Genomic DNA, 20,342 nt, shown 5'->3' on the forward strand with positions numbered 1-20,342 from the left:
GGAAACGGGACTCTGAGGTTGTAGGGTTAGAACTTAGGGCTCTTGTCTCTGCCCACAGCTGACCTCTGCCTTGCTGTGCTCAGCTTTTCAGAAAAGCAAAGGTCTTATACTTGCCTTGGGGTGGGACTTGGGGTCCTGCTGGGGAATGTCCTGGGGGACAGAGGGACCCAGTGGCTCTAGGGTCGTTCCCCCCCCCCCCCCCGTGTAGCTGAGGAGATAACAAAAAAGAAGTTCTTTGGGGGCGGGTGTTCCAACAGGGGACAGGACTTGGTGAGCCTGTGTCCCTTTGCAGGGGAACAGGGACTGTGTCCATCATGGAGGCCGCTAGGGCACGGATGTGGGTTGCTGCCTTGAACCTTTGACCCTACTCTCCTCCCACAGGACAAGCTTCCCACAGGCCCTCCTCACTGAGCACTGGGACTCCCACCAGAAGCCTAGTGTGAGGACAGAGATGGCGCTGCGCCTGGAGCCTACAACCCGCTTTCCCATCCTGGCTGTGTCAGGAAGCACTGTGTCCGAGTTGCCTGGTGGCCCCAATGTGTCCCTCAACGGTTCCTGGGCCGGTCCAACAGATCCCAGCTCCCTGCAAGACCTTGTGGCCACGGGTGTCATTGGGGCAGTGCTCTCAGCCATGGGTGTAGTGGGCATGGTGGGAAACGTGTACACTCTGGTGGTCATGTGCCGGTTTCTGCGTGCCTCAGCCTCCATGTATGTCTATGTGGTCAACCTGGCCCTGGCCGACCTTCTGTACCTGCTGAGCATCCCCTTCATCATAGCCACCTACGTCACTAAGGACTGGCACTTTGGGGACGTGGGCTGCCGTGTCCTCTTTAGCCTGGACTTCCTGACCATGCATGCCAGCATCTTCACCCTGACCATAATGAGCAGCGAACGTTACGCTGCGGTACTGAGGCCTCTGGACACAGTGCAGCGCTCCAAGGGTTACCGTAAGCTGCTGGCCCTGGGCACCTGGTTGCTGGCGCTGCTGCTGACCCTACCCATGGTGCTTGCCATCCGGCTGGCCCATAGGGGCTCAAAGAGCCTCTGCCTGCCGGCCTGGGGCCCGCACGCCCACCGCACTTACCTGACACTGCTCTTTGGGACCAGCATTGTGGGGCCTGGCCTGGTCATCGGGTTGCTCTATGTCCGGCTGGCCAGGGCCTACTGGCTATCTCAGCAAGCTTCTTTCAAGCAGACACGGCGGCTTCCCAACCCCAGGGTGCTGTACCTCATCCTTGCCATTGTCCTCCTGTTCTGGGCCTGCTTCCTGCCCTTCTGGCTGTGGCAGCTGCTGGCCCAGTACCATGAGGCCATGCCGCTGGCGCCCCAGACTGCGCGCATCGTCAACTACCTGACCACTTGCCTCACTTACGGCAACAGTTGCATCAATCCCTTCCTGTACACGCTGCTCACCAAGAACTATCGTGAGTACCTGCGTGGCCGCCGGAGGCCACCGGGTAGCGGTGGCCGTGGTCCAGGGAGTGCTGGCAGCTTCCTGCCCGGCCCAGTTCACCTCCAGCAGGACTCTGGCCGCTCCCTGTCCTCTAGCAGCCAACAGGCCACAGAGATCCTCATGCTGTCCCCAGTGCCCCCGAGTGGGGCTTTTGTCTGAAAATGTCCTGTGTGACCCTGGAGGGTAGGAAAGGACCCAAAGCCAGGCCACTCAGGAGCCCATTCCCAGAATCCCCCACTCAGACCTAATTAGCTTGTCTGTCTTAAAGTTCCCTTTCTCTTTTGCTGCTCAGCTCTATCACCATCTTGCCTGCAATGCCAACACACTCCTCCAGAAGCTTCAGAAGCTGGGCCCCAGACCCTCTTCCAAAGACCCTGGTGACTCAGCCAGAGCAGCTGGTGCCAGGCTGTCAGCCCGCCCTCAGCCCCGGGGACCCGCCCCCATCGGTTGGTAAGGGGCTGCGGGCATCACTACCCTCTCCCTCCGCTAGCCTTATCCCACAGTAGCTTCTTGCTTCCAGATGCACACGAAACAATAAACCCTGTACTCTGCAGTCTGTCCTGCCTCAGTGCTGGGGATGGAAGTTAGGGTGCAGTGGGGTCCTGGACTCAGGGATCCCCAGCATGAGGCAGCTGAGTGTTCGGCGAGGGCCTGTCTGCTTTCCAAGCCTCCTCTTACTTAGGGCAGGAAAGAGGGCAGGTAGCTGAGAGGTGTGAGAGGCTGGGGTGGGCTGGGCTGCCTGAGGGAAGCTAGGCCAGCTAGCACTGAAGCTCACATAAAGGAAGGGCTGAAGTTCTCGGATGAGGCAGCACAGCCCACAGGGGCTCACGTTGACAGCGATGAGGCCTCGGCTTCACTGTTCCTGGACAGACTGCTCCCCTGTCCCGAGAACCATCCTCTGGACACCCTTCCCTGGCGACCATCTCTCCTACCATGGCCAGAGACAGCTGTCCACCCCTTTTCGGGTGACCATCAGAGGCTGGGACAGCGCCTTGGTCTGGTACTGTTCTTGCTGAATGTCAGATACACTCTGGTGGCAGGACATGGAGTGCAGGTCCCCGGAGTGACAGAAGGTTCCAGAAATAGGTTCTGGTGCCACAGTACCGTGTGCTTCACCATGGTTATGATAGGTTTATCTAGCTATATTTTTTTTAAAAACATGAGGGCTAAACATGGGTACATACATGAACACACCCACACTCATACCCAAATGAATGGGCTGGGCCTGTAATCCCAGGTGTTGGGGAGGATTTAGGCCAGCCTCTGCTACCTATCAAAGACTCTGTCTCTAAATTTAAAAATAAAAATAAATTTTTTTTGAGACAGTGTCTCACTATGCAGCCCTGGCTGGCCTTGAACTCACAGAGATCCACCTGCTTCTGTGTCTAGAGTGCTGAGTGCTGGGATTAAAGGCCTGTGCCACAATGCCCAACTCTAAATTTTTTTTTTTAAATTCTTTTAAGGTCTGGGAATATAGCTCAGTGTCAGAACTCTTGCTTAGCCTGTGAAAGGCCCTAGGTTTTACCACCAACTCTGCAAAGCAAAACAAAACAAAAATGGCTGGTGGCGAGTGAATTCACTTGAGGAGTATGTAGGTGGTGAGGCAGAGCATCCTAACCCAGGCTGGAGACCCCTATCCCTGCCCTGCCCCTCCTTTGCCCCAAGCCCCACTGTGTCTCTGATGCTGGGCTTCAGCTTTAGAAAGCCCCTTCTTTCTTGACAAAGCCCAATTCCTGGTCGTGTCTCTAAGAACTCAGAGCTGGGCCTGCCACTTTCACTTGACACTCACATATGTTGTGGCCTCAGGCCTGGGTGGGGGTGGCCTTCATTTCCGGCTTCTTCATGCCTCAGAGCAGAGAGTTTCTGCAACTCTCAGAGTCAGCACACCTAAGGTCCAGGACAGTGTGCCAGGCTCCTGTGCCCTTGGGATGTCAGGTCCTGTCACCTCGGCTCCACCTGGAGAGAAGGCTGCCCACTCTTGGAGGGAGGATGTCTACCCACACCTGCCTGGGGCTCTGGCTTCTCATGCACCAGACTCAAGTGGGAGCTCCTGGACAGTTCAGCCTGGCTGCGGACTCCTGTGTCTGAGCCATGGGATTTGGATGGGGAACCAGAAGCACATTAGACATAGTGTGGACAGTGGCCAGGGGAGCAGAGGCTACACAGCGTTGGTGCCACTTTCCTCCAAGGTACTAAACATCTGAGCACAGTAGTCTTCCACTGGGGCAGCCTGGCTTAGAAGGCCCTGAGACAAGAGATTTCCCTTAGGTAGATGGGGCACTCCACCAGGCAGAACAAAACTCAGGTGGCATTTTAAACATTCCTGTGAAATACAAAATCATAAAAGAATGAGGGAGAAAAATGAGTGCTCATATTTCTAAAATAAGGAAAAGAAAGATGATTGAAGTCTGACCCAGCAGATGGTGGTGGCACACATCTGTAGACCCAGCACTTGAGAAGCAGAGGTAGGCGGACCTTTGAGAGTTCAAGGCCAGCCTGGTCAGTCAGCTGGGGCTACTTAGTGAGATCCTGTCTTAAAAAAAGAAGTCTGACCCAGAGCCATTTAGGGGAAAAAAAAAAAAAAAAAAAAAAAAAAAAAAAATATATATATATATATATATATATATATATATATATATTGAAAGCCAAAACAGAGATCCTGCAGTAACAAAACAAACCAAACAAGAACAACAAAATTTGACCTTTTTCATCAAGAGCCCTGTGGGGCTGGTGGGTAGAATGTTTGCCTGAGAGGCCTGAGGGACTGGGTCCCATGTCCAGCACCACAAGACAGGTAGGGTAGCCAGGTGTATAGTGGATACGACCAAGATACATTGTTTACATGTCATGAAACTGTCAAAGAATAAATCGAAACCTATCTTAAAATTCAAGTACATAAATACATTGAGCCACACAAATGTTTATAAGTCTTGCCTGAGCAATCAGGGCTTTATCCTGAAATCCAAGTATCAGGTGTGGATAAGGATTTACGCAGCGAGGAGCTAATTTCAGCATTGTCACGGAATGCCCCACAGCTGTTAACATGGCATGGCATCTTCAAAGAGCAACATTCTTTGGGGTCAGGAAGGATGAACCTGAGGCACTGACCCAGACTCCACTGACTCCACTGTCCAGTGGTCGTGGAGAGGAACCACGGCATAAGACTGTATAGCACAATCTTGTTTCATTTTTAAAAATGTATTTGTGCCTGTGTGGTTGTATGTAGGCATGCATGTGTGTTCATACAAGTGTGCCTGTGAGCATGACTCCTTGGTGTGTAAACACACATGCACATATGCAAAAAAAAAAAAAAGGAAGAAAGAAAGAAAGAAAGAAAAATAGTTTCACAGAAATGCTTTAAATATCAACAGTTAGTTCATGATGGGAAGACTTTAGGGATTTTTCAGTGTTTGGTTTTGATTTTGGGGGTTTTTGTTTTGTTTTTTGTTTATTTGTTTTTGTTTTTTGAGACAGGGTTTCTCTGTGTAGCCCTGGCTGTCCTAGAACTAGCTCTGTAGACCAGGCTGGCCTAGAACTCAAGGGACCCGCCTGCCTCTGTCCCGAGTTGTGGGATTAAAGGCGTGCGCCACCACCTCTCAGCTAGTTTTATTTAATATTTATTTTAATCTTATACTGTTCAGCACGCAGCTTAAAATCTGGCAATGTTACTTAAGCATTCCTGTGTCGCAGGCCTCCACTACCAGCCCTGGCTCAGGTGGATGACGGCATCTCCTGGTAACAGGGCCTGCGCCTCCCCAGGTCTCCTACACTACCACCCCTCTACACCGGGCCCCATCGGCTACACCATAGGCAGAAGGGAATGGACTGAGTACAGAAGTCTGGGAACTGGTGAGGTCAGAGCTAGGGTCCAGCCCGTGTTGCCCAACCGCCAGGTGCCCTGCTGCACCCTGCCTAGGCTTTTCCTTTCTCCGATGTTCACCCACTATTTAGGTCTGGGTCCTGGGCTCCTTTGCTTCATGAATCTCCACGAGCACTGGCTCTACTCTATGAAGTGATGTGGGTGAGGGAAACGGTGGTCCCTACACACCAGGCAGCTTGTAAAATCTGTCTACCCCAAAACCAGAGGCTTTCAGCAAGAGGCTTTTCTGCCCACGGTAAGCACCTGGCTCTAACCTGCCCATGATGTCCTTGTCTGTGAGACAGGGACCTGAACATGACCTGTGGGCATTACCAGCTACTTCGTCCTAAAGGTGCAGCCACCCCGAGGCTGCGAGAGGCTATGTTCCTGCTGCTGTCCACAGATTTTCAGACAGCTGCTCTTCCCGACCTTCCTGATACGGCAACCCTTTAATAAAGTTCCTCCAACCATCAAATTGTTTCCTCGCTACTTTGTAACTAATTCTGTTGGTTATGAATTGTAGGCAGGATATCTGATCCTGACCCCCAAAGGGGCTGCGCCCCACAGGTTGAGAACTTCCTGCTGGGACTCACACCTGTGGCCCTGGGCCTGCATCCTGTCGGTTTCCAGACAGGTGCACGCTATCAGTAGCCACAGCTCCCTCTCCATGGCTTAAGGAATCTGCTGATGACAGCCTACAGGTGGACATGTGGATTTATACAGTGCACATGTCAACAAGGTTGCCAGAAGGGGCCACAGTGGGGCCCCCACAGGGCCAGTGCTAGTCTGGACTAAAAGCCATTGTTGTAGTGTTTGGGTCATGACTGCTCACGGAGGTCTGGCCTTTCTGTTCTCAGCCTTCACCACGGATCCAAGGTATTCTGGTGTGTCTGAGAAGAAATTTCTTCTCATAGAATGCTGGTGGGCATTCTACCGGAAGACACTGACTTAACTGGGGTTGTGTTTTGTAAAAAGCAGAGTTAAAGGCTGAGGGTGCTATGGGCAGGAGACGTGCCAAGTGTGGGACAAGGAAGCCTGGAAGCTGGATGGCCTGGCTGGACTGAGTGTCCGTGTGCCTCAGGAGGGGGCCACAGGGACAGACATACCCTTCCTGAGCCAGGAGTGGTGACCGTATCCTGACCAGCTGTGAGCCCCACACGCAGGACAGTGGAGGCTGCATTTAGTAGATGAATGAATGGACTGAGTGAGTGAATGAAGACAGTGGCTCCACTAGCAGACCTGGTAGGTAAACGGCTCACAGGCACGATCCCACCCCCAGCCAGAAGGCTGAGCTGACTTCAAGCAGCTTTATTATAACTTGAGTCTGGCTTCAAATCATCTTACTTCAGCTCTGGGTTAACGCCACATCTCCCAGGCTGGATGTTTTCACAGCTCCAACGTGGAGAAGGTAGGGGGTGCCCAGCTGACTGCTCAGGGTGCATCAGCGCCTGTGTCAATCAGTCATCGATGGGAAACCGCGCGCACCAAGGTTTCCTGTGTACATAATCTTCCCGGGAATGAGGTCCTTTGGGAAGAATCACCTCCAGGCAAGAGCCTCTGCTCTCCTGCTGTGGGCAGTATCTCAAGTACAGGGAGGCACAGAGGCCCCACCTGGACTACGGGGGTGCCCTGCCCTGCAAGGACAGCAAGAGCAGATGACTGTCACTGGTTTGTGAAGGCCTGCACTGCCCCTGAACCTGTACACAGATGGGGTGGGGGAGGGGCACTGATCTTGCTGGGCCCCCAGAAAGCCAGCAGGGGATGGGTAGCTAGGTTCTCAAACACCCTTGGGTAAGGCCTTGGGAACTGGTCCCAGCCTGTCCTGGCACCTTCCTTCACCACATGCATGTTTTTCCATTAGAATTCCAGACAGATGACGGGTGAATGGAAGCCAGGCTGCTGGAGCCAACGGCAGGCACCTCCAGACTCAGGCCATTTCTAGGCCAGTGAGAAAACCTTGTCCCATGTGGGGTCAGGAAGGCCAAGTCCCTCCAAGGGATCCTGTCTCTGTCCCTGTCCCCTAGGCTGTCAGGGGCAGGTGCACAGGTTGGCAGTGGCCTAAGGCCGAACAGTCATGTACTACAGTGCTCCTGTCCTGGAACCACAGATGCTGGGTGGCCCAGAGGCTACAGAGGGCAGGAAAGCAGCACAGGGCAGCTGCTGGGGAACCTTCCTGCCTGCTGTCTCCTACCAACACAGCCTGAGATGCTTCCGTGACCTCTGTCCAGCCCAGGGGTCGCCTTCTGGGGGTGCCCCTTCCTCCTCTTCCTCCCGTAGTCGGCTTTTTTCACCTGCAGTGCTCTCAGGCTACACAGGTTGGCGGCCGGCTGTGCCTTCCACACATTAGTGGCCTTGCTGGCTGTCCCGATGCTAGGCTACTTTATATTAAGCCCTCTTAGCTAAGGCACCAGGGGCTTGGGGGGGCACCCCAGCTCTGTAGGCAGGGGGCATGGGAGGGGATATACAGATGCTACGTACTAATGGCTTCTTGCAGGGTTCTAGCAAAGACACTGCCCAGACTATGCTAGTGGAGCCTGCCATGAGCCTGGAATACAGCTACTTTGGCTAGCCAGCAGGGACACAGTGGGCCTTTCACAGCCTCTGGCAACTCACAGCATAATTGAAAGTCCAGATCCTATGCCTCACTCCATAAATATGTATCAGTGTGAAATTCAAAAGTCCCGCAGGTGCCCGGGGCGGTGCCCTGAGCACTGGTAGTCAGGATTGGCTGGTCTGTGCCAAGAACTCTTGTAGAACTGGGACCCTGAACAGGGTTGGGCCTGCGGGCTGATGGGTGAATCAACACGCACATACAGCCTGAAATACAGGCATAGACCAGGTCTGTCTGGGTCTGAGAGGGGCCTAGAAACATAGGGGAAAGAGACACTGGTGGAAATCCTTCCCAAGCCCACCCTGGAATTGACCCCATTGACAGACAGAGACGGGGGTGGAGTGGGGGTGTTCGGAGAGATGGCTCAGCGGTTAAGAGCATTGTCTATTCTTTTGGAGGTCTTGAGTTCAATTCCCAGCAACCACATGGTGGCTCACAACCATCTGTACTGTGATCTGATGCCCTCTTCTGGCCCGCAGATGTACGTGCAGATAGAACAATCATACATAAAATAAATAAATTAATCTATTGCTGGGCATGATGGTGCAGGCCTTTATCCCAGCACTTGGGAGGCAGAGGCAGATGGATCTCTGTGAGTTCAAGGCCAGCCTGGTCTCTAGGGCTACACAGAGAAACCTTGTCTTTAAAAAAAAAAAAAAAGCCAGGCGTGGTGGCGCATGCCTTTAATCCCAGCACTCAGGAGGCAGGTCTACAAAGCGAGTCCAGGACAGCCAAGGCTAACACAAAGAAACCCTGTCTCGAAAAACAAAAACAAAACAAACAAACAAAAACAAAAACAAAACAAAAAGACAGAAATGGGGAGGGCTCATTGGTCTGGCCCTAAGCATTGCCAAGGCCCCCCACTTTAAGTCCCCCTAAGTCTCTCTGTAGGTGACATGGGAGTGTTCTTGGGATTCCATTTATATGTGTATATTGGGGGAGGTGCCAGCCCTTCTCCTGGGGGTGTGACCTGGTAGGAACTGGGCTAATGGAACTGGAATTGCTGGGGCCCAGGCCTCCCCCATGGCACTTTTGTCCCCAGTTCCTCTGACTGTTGCTGATGGGGAAAGAGATGGTGCCAGAATAAGGAGGGGACAAGCATGCTGCCCCCACTGGGCACGGGGATGCTGAGCCCCTCCTCGGCAGGGGCACACCTGAATCTGTTCTGCTGGGGATAACGCTGGTGACAGGCAGGCCCGGCACAGCAAGACTGAACTCAGGTGGTTCCCCAGGTGCACACTTAGTCCCTGGGTCATTCAATGTCCATCTCCTCCCCCAATGCACAGAATTATCCTTCACCAGTGACAGACACCAACTGCTGGAGCCTTTTCCAAAGTGCCACCATTTCTGTTCCTATGTCCCCTCCTTTTCTCTCGTCTGTCCTAGGACTGACTATTTTTAGTGGGCTAAGTGGGCTGGGGCAAGACGTCTAGCTCCACCAACAGACGGGCGCTTCTTCCCTCCTGAAGGATGAAGCCCGCCCCCCACGGGGAGCAGCACCCAGAGCACACATGCAGAGGCCCCTTCCTTGATTTACTCACAGATGAAAAGATTAAAACATAAACAAATCAAAATTCAGGCTCATTCATAAGGCACTCTGTGCAGCAGCAATGGGCTGAAATGGGAGGGATCAGCAGATCACGCACTTGGCCTGGCCTGGGCGCGCCTCACTGATGACAGGGCTGTGTCACAGTAGGGTGCCTTGAACAGGCTTCCAGACACGGTGCTGAGGACCCAACCTAGCTGGTTACTTGAGAACGGGATCCGCGATGCCATGGTCAGGGTTGCAGGTGAAAGCGATGGTGATGGCATAGCGGGTGCCCCAGAGCACCTTCTCCACTCGGTGCAGGTTCTCAGAGCCTGAGGTAAAGAATGAGACTCGACCTGGAGGGAGAGAGAAGAGAGAAGGCCTCTAGGACACACTTACAGGACGAATGCAGCAATGAGCACAGCAGCACTGGACAAGATGGACAAACCCTGACCCCCAACTGCCGCCACAAAAGCCAGAGGAGTTAGAGCGCAGAACCAGCAGTGCTGGGTCTATCAGCAGGGGCGCAGGGCACCCCAGGTCTGTTCCTGAGTACAGTGCCCGTCCTGCGTTCCTGAGTACAGTGCCTCTCCTGCATTCCTGAGTACAGTGCCCGTCCTGCGTTCCTCAGTACAGTGCCCGTCCTGCGTTCCTGAGTACAGTGCCCGCCTGCGTTCCTGAGTACAGTGCCCTGCGTCCTGAGTACGTGCCGTCCTGCGTTCCTGATACAGTGCCCGTCCTGCGTTCCTGAGTACAGTGCCCGCCTGCGTTCCTGAGTACAGTGCCGCCCTGCGTTCCTGAGTACAGTGCCCGTCCTGCGTTCCTGAGTACAGTGCCCGTCCTGCGTTCCTGAGTACAGTGCCCGTCCTGCGTTCCTGAGTACAGTGCCCGTCCTGCGTTCCTGAGTACAGGCCCGTCCTGCGTTCCTGATACAGTGCCCGTCCTGCGTTCCTGAGTACAGTGCCGTCCTGCGTTCCTGAGTACAGTGCCCGTCCTGCGTTCCTGAGTACAGTGCCCGCCCTGCGTTCCTAGTACAGTGCCCGCCCTGCGTTCCTGGTACAGTGCCCGCCCTGCGTTCCTCAGTACAGTGCCCGCCTGCGTTCCTGAGTACAGTGGCCCGCCCTGCGTTCCTGAGTACAGTGCCCGCCCTGCGTTCCTGATACGTGCCCGCCCTGCGTTCCTGAGTACAGTGCCCGCCTGCGTTCCTGAGTACAGAGTCCGCCCTGCGTTCCTGAGTACCAGGTCCGCGCGTTCCTGAGTACAGTGCCCGTCCTGCGTTTGCTGAGTACAGTCCGTCCTGCGCTCCTGAGTACAGTGCCCGTTCCTGCGTTCCTGAGTACAGAGTCCGTCCTGCGTTCATGAGTACAGTGCCCGTCCTGCGTTCCTGAGTACAGTGCCCGTCCTGCGTTCCTGAGTACAGTGCCCGCCCTGCGTTCCTGAGTACAGTGCCCGTCCTGCGTTCCTGAGTACAGTGCCCGCCCTGCGTTCCTGAGTACAGTGCCCGTCCTGCGTTCCTGTACAGTGCCCGTCCTGCGTTCCTGAGTACAGTGCCCGCCTGCGTTCCTGAGTACAGTGCCCGCCCTGCGTTCCTGAGTACAGTGCCCGCCCTGCGTTCCTGAGTACAGTGCCCGCCCTGCGTTCCTGAGTACAGTGCCCGCCCTGCGTTCCTGAGTACAGTGCCCGCCCTGCGTTCCTGAGTACAGTGCCCGCCCTGCGTTCCTGAGTACAGTGCCCGCCCTGCGTTCTGAGTACAGTGCCCGCCCTGCGTTCCTGAGTACAGTGCCCGCCCTGCGTTCCTGAGTACAGTGCCCGCCCTGCGTTCCTGAGTACAGTGCCCGCCCTGCGTTCCTGAGTACAGTGCCCGTCCTGCGTTCCTGAGTACAGTGCCCGTCCTGCGTTCCTGAGTACAGAGTCCGTCCTGCGTTCCTGAGTACAGAGTCCGTCCTGCGTTCCTGAGTAAGTGCCCGCCCTGCGTTCCTGAGTACAGTCCGCCCTGCGCTCTGAGTACAGTGCCGTCCTGCGTTCCTGAGTACAGTGCCCGTCCTGCGTTCCTGAGTACAGTGCCCGTCCTGCGTTCCTGAGTACAGTGCCCGTCGTGTGTTCCTGAGTACAGTGCCCGCCCTGCGTTCTGAGACAGAGTCCGTCCTGCGTTCCTGAGTACAGTGCCCGTCCTGCGTTCCTGAGTACAGTGCCCGTCCTGCGTTCCTGAGTACAGTGCCCGCCTGCGTTCCTGAGTACAGTGCCCGTCCTGCGTTCCTGAGTACAGTGCCCGCCCTGCGTTCCTGAGTACAGTGCCCGTCCTGCGTTCCTGAGTACAGTGCCCGTCCTGCGTTCCTGAGTACAGTGCCCCTGCGTTCCTGAGTACAGTGCCCGTCCTGCGCTCATGAGTCCAGTCCGTCCTGCGTTCCTGAATACAGTGCCCGTCCTGCGTTCCTGAGTACAGTGCCCGTCCTGCGTTCCTGAGTACAGTGCCCGTCCTGCGTTCCTGCGTACAGTGCCGTCCTGCGTTCCTGAGTACAGTGCCTGTCCTGCGCTCATGAGTACGAGTCCGTCCTGCGTTCCTGAGTACAGTGCCTTCCTGCGTTCCTGAGTACAGTGCCCGTCCTGCGTTCCTGAGTACAGTGCCCGTCCTGCGTTCCTGAGCACAGTGCCCGTCCTGCGTTCCTGAGTACAGTGCCCGTCCTGCGCTCATGAGTACAGAGGTCCGTCCTGCGTTCCTGAATACAGTGCCCGTCCTGCGTTCCTGAGTACAGTGCCGTCTGCGTTCTGAGTACAGTGCCTCTCTGCATTCCTGGTCAGTGCCCGCCCTGCGTTCCTCAGTACAGTGCCCGTCCTGCGTCCTGAGTACAGTGCCCGTCCTGCATTCCTGAGTACAGTGCCCGTCCTGCGTTCCTGAGTACAGTGCCCGTCCTGCGTTCCTGGTACAGTGCCCGTCCTGCGTTCTGAGTACAGTGCCCGTCCTGCGTTCCTGAGTACAGGCCCGTCCTGCGCTCATGAGTACAGTGCCCGCCCTGCGTTCCTGAGTACAGTGCCGCCGCTGCGTTCCTGAGACAGTGCCCGTCCTGCGTTCCTGAGTACAGTGCCCGTCCTGCGTTCCTGAGTACAGTGCCCGTCCTGCGCTCATGAGTACAGTGCCCGTCCTGCGTTCCTGAGTACAGTGCCCGCCCTGCGTTCCTGAGTACAGTGCCCGTCCTGCGTTCCTGAGTACAGTGCCCGTCCTGCGTTCCTGAGTACGGCCCGTCCTGCGTTCCTGAGTACAGTGCCCGTCCTGCGTTCCTGAGTACAGTGCCCGTCCTGCGTTCCTGAGTACAGTGCCCGTCCTGCGTTCCTGAGTACAGTGCCCGTCCTGCGCTCATGAGTACAGTGCCCGTCCTGCGTTCCTGAGTACAGTGCCGCCCTGCGTTCCTGAGTACAGTGCCCGTCCTGCGTTCCTGAGTACAGTGCCCGCCCGCGTTCCTGAGTACAGTGCCCGTCCTGCGTTCCTGAGTACAGAGTCCGTCCTGCGTTCCTGAGTACAGTGCCCGTCCTGCGTTCCTGAGTACAGTGCCCGTCCTGCGTTCCTGAGTACAGTGCCCGTCCTGTGTTCCTGAGTACAGTGCCCGTCCTGCGTTCCTGAGTACAGTGCCCATCCTGCGCTCCTGAGTACAGTGCCCGTCCTGCGTTCCTGAGTACAGTGCCCGCCCTGCGTTCCTGAGTACAGAGTCCGTCCTGCGCTCATGAGTACAGTGCCCGTCCTGCGTTCCTGAGTACAGTGCCCGTCCTGCGTTCCTGAGTACAGTGCCCGTCCTGCGTTCCTGAGTACAGTGCCCGTCCTGCGTTCTGAGTACAGTGCCCGTCCTGCGCTCATGAGTACAGTGCCCGTCCTGCGTTCCTGAGTACAGTGCCTGTCCTGTGTTCCTGAGTACAGTGCCCATCCTGCGTTCCTGAGTACAGTGCCTGTCCTGCGCTCATGAGTACAGTGCCTGTCCTGCGCTCATGAGTACAGTGCCTGTCCTGCGTTCCTGAGTACAGTGCCTGTCCTGCGCTCATGAGTACAGTGCCCGTCCTGCGTTCCTGAGTACAGAGTCCGTCCTGCGTTCCTGAGTACAGTGCCCGCCCTGCGTTCCTGAGTACAGTGCCCGTCCTGCGTTCCTGAGTACAGTGCCCGCCCTGCGTTCCTGAGTACAGTGCCTCTCCTGCGTTCCTGAGTACAGTGCCCGTCCTGCGTTCCTGAGTACAGTGCCCGTCCTGCGTTCCTGAGTACAGTGCCGTCCTGCGTTCCTGAGTACAGTGCCCGTCCTGCGCTCATGAGTACAGTGCCCCTCCTGCGTTCCTGAGTACAGTGCCCGCCCTGCGTTCCTGAGTACAGTGCCCGTCCTGCGTTCCTGAGTACAGTGCCCGTCCTGCGTTCCTGAGTACAGTGCCCGTCCTGCGCTCCTGAGTACAGTGCCCCGCCCTGCGTTCCTGAGTACAGTGCCCGTCCGGCGCTCATGAGTACAGTGCCCGTCCTGCGTTTCCTGAGTACAGTGCCCGCCCTGCGTTCCTGAGTACAGTGCCCGTCCTGCGTTCCTGAGTACAGTGCCCGCCCTGCGTTTCCTGAGTACAGTGCCCGCCCTGCGTTCCTGAGTACAGTGCCCGTCCTGCGTTCCTGAGTACAGTGCCCGCCCTGCGTTCCTAAGTACAGTGCCCGCCCGCGTTCCTGAGTACAGTGCCCGTCCTGCGTTCCTGTACAGTGCCCGCCCTGCGTTCCTGAGTACAGTGCCGCCCTGCGTTCCTGAGTACAGTGCCCGTCCTGCGTTCCTGAGTACAGTGCCCGCCCTGCGTTCCTAAGTACAGTGCCCGTCCTGCGTTCCTGAGTACAGTGCCCGTCCTGCGTTCCTGAGTACAGTGCCTCTCCTGCGTTCCTGAGTACAGTGCCTGTCCTGTGTTCCTGAGTACAGTGCCCGTCCTGTGTTCCTGAGTACAGTGCCCGTCCTGCGTTCCTGAGTACAGTGCCCGTCCTGCGTTCCTGAGTACAGTGCCTCTCCTGCGTTCCTGAGTACAGTGCCTGTCCTGTGTTCCTGAGTACAGTGCCCGTCCTGCGTTCCTGAGTACAGTGCCCGCCCGCGTTCTGAGTACAGTGCCCGCCCTGCGTTCCTGAGTACAGTGCCCGTCCTGCGTTCCTGAGTACAGTGCCTCTCCTGCGTTCCTGAGTACAGTGCCCGTCCTGCGTTCCTGAGTACAGTGCCCGTCCTGCGTTCCTGAGCACAGTGCCCGTCCTGCGTTCCTGAGTACAGTGCCCGTCCTGCGCTCCTGAGTACAGAGTCCGTCCTGCGTTCCTGATTACAGTGCCCGTCCTGCGTTCCTGAGTACAGTGCCCGTCCTGCGTTCCTGAGTACAGTGCCCGCCCTGCGTTCCTGAGTACAGTGCCCGTCCTGCGTTCCTGAGTACAGTGCCCGTCCTGCGTTCCTGAGTACAGTGCCTGTCCTGCGCTCATGAGTACAGAGTCCGTCCTGCGTTCCTGAGTACAGTGCCTCTCCTGCGTTCCTGAGTACAGTGCCCGTCCTGCGTTCCTGAGTACAGTGCCCGTCCTGCGTTCCTGAGCACAGTGCCCGTCCTGCGTTCCTGAGTACAGTGCCCGTCCTGCGCTCATGAGTACAGAGTCCGTCCTGCGTTCCTGAATACAGTGCCCGTCCTGCGTTCCTGAGTACAGTGCCCGTCCTGCGTTCCTGAGTACAGTGCCTCTCCTGCATTCCTGAGTACAGTGCCCGCCCTGCGTTCCTCAGTACAGTGCCCGTCCTGCGTTCCTGAGTACAGTGCCCGTCCTGCGTTCCTGAGTACAGTGCCCGTCCTGCGTTCCTGAGTACAGTGCCCGTCCTGCGTTCCTGAGTACAGTGCCCGTCCTGCGCTCCTGAGTACAGTGGCCTGTCCTGCGTTCCTGAGTACAGTGCCCTCCTGCGTTCCTGAGTACAGTGCCCGTCCTGCGCTCATGAGTACAGTGCCCGTCCTGCGTTCCTGAGTACAGTGCCCGCCCTGCGTTCCTGAGTACAGTGCCCGTCCTGCGTTCCTGAGTACAGTGCCCGTCCTGCGTTCCTGAGTACAGTGCCCGTCCTGCGTTCCTGAGTACAGTGCCCGTCCTGCGTTCCTGAGTACAGTGCCCGTCCTGCGTTCCTGAGTACAGTGCCCGCCCTGCGTTCCTGAGTACAGTGCCCGTCCTGCGTTCCTGAGTACAGTGCCCGTCCTGCGTTCCTGAGTACAGTGCCCATCCTGCGTTCCTGAGTACAGAGTCCGTCCTGCGCTCATGAGTACAGTGCCCGAGTACAGTGCCCATCCTGCGTTCCTGAGTACAGTGCCCGTCCTGCGCTCATGAGTACAGTACCCGTCCTGCGCTCATGAGTACAGTGCCCGTCCTGCGTTCCTGGTACAGTGCCCGCCCTGCGTTCCTGAGTACAGTGCCCGTCCTGCGTTCCTGAGTACAGTGCCGTCCTGCGTTCTGAGTACAGTGCCCGCCCTGCGTTCCTGAGTACAGTGCCCGTCCTGCGCTCATGAGTACAGTGCCCGTCCTGCGTTCCTGAGTACAGTGCCCGCCCTGCGTTCTGAGTACAGTGCCCGTCCTGCGTTCCTGAGTACAGTGCCCGCCCTGCGTTCCTGAGTACAGTGCCTCTCCTGCGTTCCTGAGTACAGTGCCCGCCCTGCGTTCCTAAGTACAGTGCCCATCCTGCGTTCCTGAGTACAGTGCCTGTCCTGCGTTCCTGAGTACAGTGCCTCCTGCGTTCCTGAGTACAGTGCCTGTCCTGTGTTCCTGAGTACAGTGCCGTCTGTGTTCCTGAGTACAGTGCCCGTCCTGCGTTCCTGAGTACAGTGCCCGTCCTGCGTTCCTGAGTACAGTGCCTCTCCTGCGTTCCTGAGTACAGTGCCTGTCCTGTGTTCCTGAGTACAGTGCCCGTCCTGCGTTCCTGAGTACAGTGCCCGCCCTGCGTTCCTGAGTACAGTGCCCGCCCTGCGTTCCTGAGTACAGTGCCTCTCCTGCGTTCCTGAGTACAGTGCCTGTCCTGTGTTCCTGAGTACAGTGCCCGTCCTGCGTTCCTGAGTACAGTGCCTGTCCTGTGTTCCTGAGTACAGTGCCCGTCCTGCGTTCCTGAGTACAGTGCCCGCCCTGCGTTCCTGAGTACAGAGTCCGTCCTGCGTTCCTGAGTACAGTGCCCATCCTGCGTTCCTGAGTACAGTGCCCATCCTGCGTTCCTGAGTACAGTGCCCGTCCTGCGTTCCTGAGTACAGTGCCCGCCCTGCGTTCCTGAGTACAGTGCCCGTCCTGCGTTCCTGAGTACAGTGCCCGCCCTGCGTTCCTGAGTACAGTGCCCGTCCTGCGTTCCTGAGTACAGAGTCCGTCCTGCGTTCCTGAGTACAGTGCCCGTCCTGCATTCCTGAGTACAGTGCCCATCCTGCGTTCCTGAGTACAGTGCCCGTCCTGCGCTCATGAGTACAGAGTCCGTCCTGCGTTCCTGAGTACAGTGCCCGCCCTGCGTTCCTGAGTACAGTGCCCATCCTGCGTTCCTGAGTACAGTGCCCGTCCTGCGCTCATGAGTACAGAGTCCGTCCTGCGTTCCTGAGTACAGTGCCCGTCCTGCATTCCTGAGTACAGTGCCCATCCTGCGTTCCTGAGTACAGTGCCCGTCCTGCGTTCCTGAGTACAGTGCCCGTCCTGCGTTCCTGAGTACAGTGCCCGTCCTGCATTCCTGAGTACAGTGCCCATCCTGCGTCCTGAGTACAGTGCCCGCCCTGCGTTCCTGAGTACAGTGCCTGTCCTGTGTTCCTGAGTACAGTGCCCGTCCTGCGTTCCTGAGTACAGTGCCTGTCCTGTGTTCCTGAGTACAGTGCCTGTCCTGCGTTCATGAGAGCAGAGGCTCATCCTCAGTACCACTGAGGGGCATAAAGGAAAAATGAGGACACATCCTGAAACATCACAGCCTCCTTGCCACAGGCTGAAGGAGACGCTGCCAGCTGGAAACCCAGATCCAGAGAGGGGTGATAAGTACTAGAAAAGGCAAGCATGTGGAGGTTGGGGGGCATGGAGACAAGATGTAAACCTCCTGCTAATTCCCAAGAGAGGGAAGGAGTCATTTAAAGAGGGGGGGATCCATAGCACATTGCTTGAGTAAAATTAATGAAAATGAAAACACAAAAGTTATGCAAGCACTTTGGGAGGTGGGCCAGCCAAAGACCTTGATATTTTGCTGTAATTACTCCACAGATTCAATGCAACGCAAAACAGAATTGCTGAGGAGATTAACAACTAGACTCTAAAATTTGTTTGGATAGGAAGCCAAAAAAATTTGGCACCCAAATCACTTTTAAAATGAAGAATAAGAACTAGTGCCACCTGTTCCCGATTACAGTGCTGCAGCAGCCACAGAGGGGACATGTTGCTGGGTGGACAGAACAGGCAGAAGCAGATGGCACGGTCTAAGGATCTGGGGCAAAAACTCCAAAGGCCACTGGGTAAAACGGTCTCTTCAGCAGATGATGTAGCAACATCTAGAAGCCACATGTGACCAGTAGCCCAACTGCACACCACACAGCAATAGTATTTCAACAGAGATCAGAAACATAAACATAAACGCCATAAAGAAAGTCTCTACACGTAAACACACAAGTCCCTGTAATCTTAGGGTGGCAAATATTTCTTAGGCATTATCTTAAAGTATGAATACTAAAAGAAAAAGACCAGCAAGTGTGGCTTCTTAAGAGCTTCAGCTCTGATTTCCTTCAAGAGATGAGGAAATGATGCCAGGTGTGGCAGTGCACACCTGTACTCCCAGCACTTGGGAAGTGACAGCAGGAGGATCGGCTAGCCTCATGGCACTGTCTCAACCCAACCAACCAACTAACCAGCAAAAACAGGGGGGGGGGGGAGTGGGAGGAGAGAGACCGAGAAAGACAGAGAGTGTGAGCCAGGGAGACAGCACATGGGGTAAACATGCTGCCGGCCTGACCATCAGGAGCCCATGTGGACAGTGCAAGTGGCTGGAGAGTCCATAGCTGCGGGGCACGTGGCTACAGGATTAACCTTCAGTGGGAGGCCGCCTGGGCCCTGGGTGAAGCCTCTCCTGTGAGCAGGTGACTGGCCTCAGCCAGCTGATATAAAGAGACCCAACCCCACACAGGGAACAGTTATCTCCACAGCTGCACACCGCAGCTCACTACCTTGTGAGGGAAAACGTGTCACCACCTTCCTCGCTGCATTACCAGTGTCGCACACCAGATGATGTGGTGATGCTGACAGGGCACTTAACCCTGGCAGCTCGGAAGTCCCTCTCTGAAATGACATGGGAGGCCTTGGAGTCGCAAAACGGTAGAATCCGTATCAATGGAGTCAGAATGTGAGAGCAGAGACAAGGACAGACTGACAAGGACAGACAGACATGATGATGAGCAAGGGTACCCCAGTTCTCCGAACAGGGTATTGTATGACACCCACTCTTCCTGGAAGCACTGTCTGATGGCAACCAATCTTCTCAAAGCAGGACTGCTGACCTGGGCTGCGGGCCCCGCCACAGAGTCTAGCCAGCAGCATGGTTTACAGCAGGGCCGAGAGCCATGTGGACTAAGCCCAACCTCTGAGGGCTAGAGACTTACGTGGGTTGGGGTATCAGTCGTGCCCTCCTAACCAACATCCAATAAAAACCCTGCATACTAAGGCTCAATGGGTACCTGGTTAGAAGTACTGTGTGTGTGTGTGTGTGTGTGTGTGTGTGTGTGTAAACGTGTGTAGTATGTGCATGTGTGTGTGTTGCTGAGTGCCAGGGCTGAGGTTTGCAGTACATAGCAGGAAAGTTGCCTGGCTCAGCACAACCCTACCCTTCAGCTTCCTCCCTGGGTGAGTTATAATTTATCATGAATACATAGTGAAGGGCTGGAGAGATGGCTCAGTGGTTAAGAGCACTGCCTGCTCTTCCAGAGGTCCTGAGTTCAATTCTCAGCAACCACATGGTGGCTCACAACCATCTACAATGTGATCTGATGATCTCTTCTGGCCTGCAGGCGTATATGCAGATGGAGCACTCATACATACAAAATAAATAAATAAATCTTTAAAAAAAAAAAAGAATACATAGTGAAGAGTGAATGGCTTAACTACGTTCGGAGCTCCAGGCTGGACCACAGCAGACATGAGGAGAATACAGAGAAGGCAGAGAAGCTGCCAGAAGCCCAGGAAGAAGCTACATTGTCCTGACTGTAGGGAACTCATGACTAAGATTCATGAGTTTTAGTATTTATGAAGTTGAAGATTTGTTCTTTCTAAACTTTAAGTTCCAACACAGCTTTTAAAAGGAGGCACTAGCCGGGCGTGGTGGCGCACGCCTTTAATCCCAGCACTCGGGAGGCAGAGGCAGGCGGATCGCTGTGAGTTCGAGGCCAGCCTGGTCTACAAAGTGAGTCCAGGATGGCCAAGGCTACACAGAGAAACCCTGTCTCGAAAAAACCAAAAAAAAAAAAAAAAAAAAAAAGGAGGCACCAGATACACTCCTCACAGGAGAGGCACTGGTCATGTGCTTGATGCCTTACTTACCTCAGTGGACAAAGGCAGAGGCTGACATGCTATCAGCTTTTACTCCCATCTTAGGAGCAGCCTGGGTCCTGATCACCAAGCAGCCCTAAACAGGTCCCCACAGTTCCAAAACAGGTCCCTTTTGTCCCGGGAGAGACCATGCTCCCATCAGGAGCCCTAAGTGGTAAGTAGCCTTGTGGTGGTTGGAAGGCCTGGTCGCCAGGGAGTGGCACCATTTGAAAGGATTAGGAGGTGTGGCCTTTTTGGAGTATGTGTGGCCTTGTTGGAGGAATTGTGTCACTGAGGGCTTTGGGGTTACAAAGACCCCAAGCCAGGCCCAGTGGCTCTCTCTTCCTGCTGCCTGAGAATCCAGATGTAAAACTC

General features: G+C 55.7%; 2 protein-coding genes across 2 annotated transcripts in view; one reads left to right on the forward strand and one right to left on the reverse strand.

The window, feature by feature from the left end:
- Positions 1-327: 327 nt before the first annotated feature.
- Uts2r (urotensin 2 receptor) lies at positions 328-1,635 on the forward strand. The gene has a single exon (XM_051157892.1). The coding sequence runs from the start codon at positions 452-454 to the stop codon at positions 1,610-1,612; it is 1,161 nt and encodes a 386-aa protein (XP_051013849.1). The 5' UTR covers positions 328-451; the 3' UTR covers positions 1,613-1,635.
- An 8,001-nt stretch (positions 1,636-9,636) lies between these two features.
- The window catches only part of Ogfod3 (2-oxoglutarate and iron dependent oxygenase domain containing 3), a 32,214-nt gene continuing 21,508 nt past the window's right edge, over positions 9,637-20,342 (reverse strand). Inside the window, exon 9 of the mRNA XM_051159256.1 lies at positions 9,637-9,807. Coding sequence (XP_051015213.1) covers positions 9,671-9,807 — 137 coding nt within the window. The 3' untranslated portion in view covers positions 9,637-9,670. The remainder of the gene's footprint in view (positions 9,808-20,342) is intronic.

This window comes from Acomys russatus, chromosome 16 (assembly GCF_903995435.1).
Source record: "Acomys russatus chromosome 16, mAcoRus1.1, whole genome shotgun sequence".
Lineage (NCBI taxonomy): Eukaryota > Metazoa > Chordata > Mammalia > Rodentia > Muridae > Acomys > Acomys russatus.

Coding starts and splice junctions, on each gene's coding strand:
- Uts2r (XM_051157892.1), top strand. CDS start 452: ATGGCGCTGCGCCTGGAGCCTACAACCCGCTTTCCCATCCTGGCTGTG.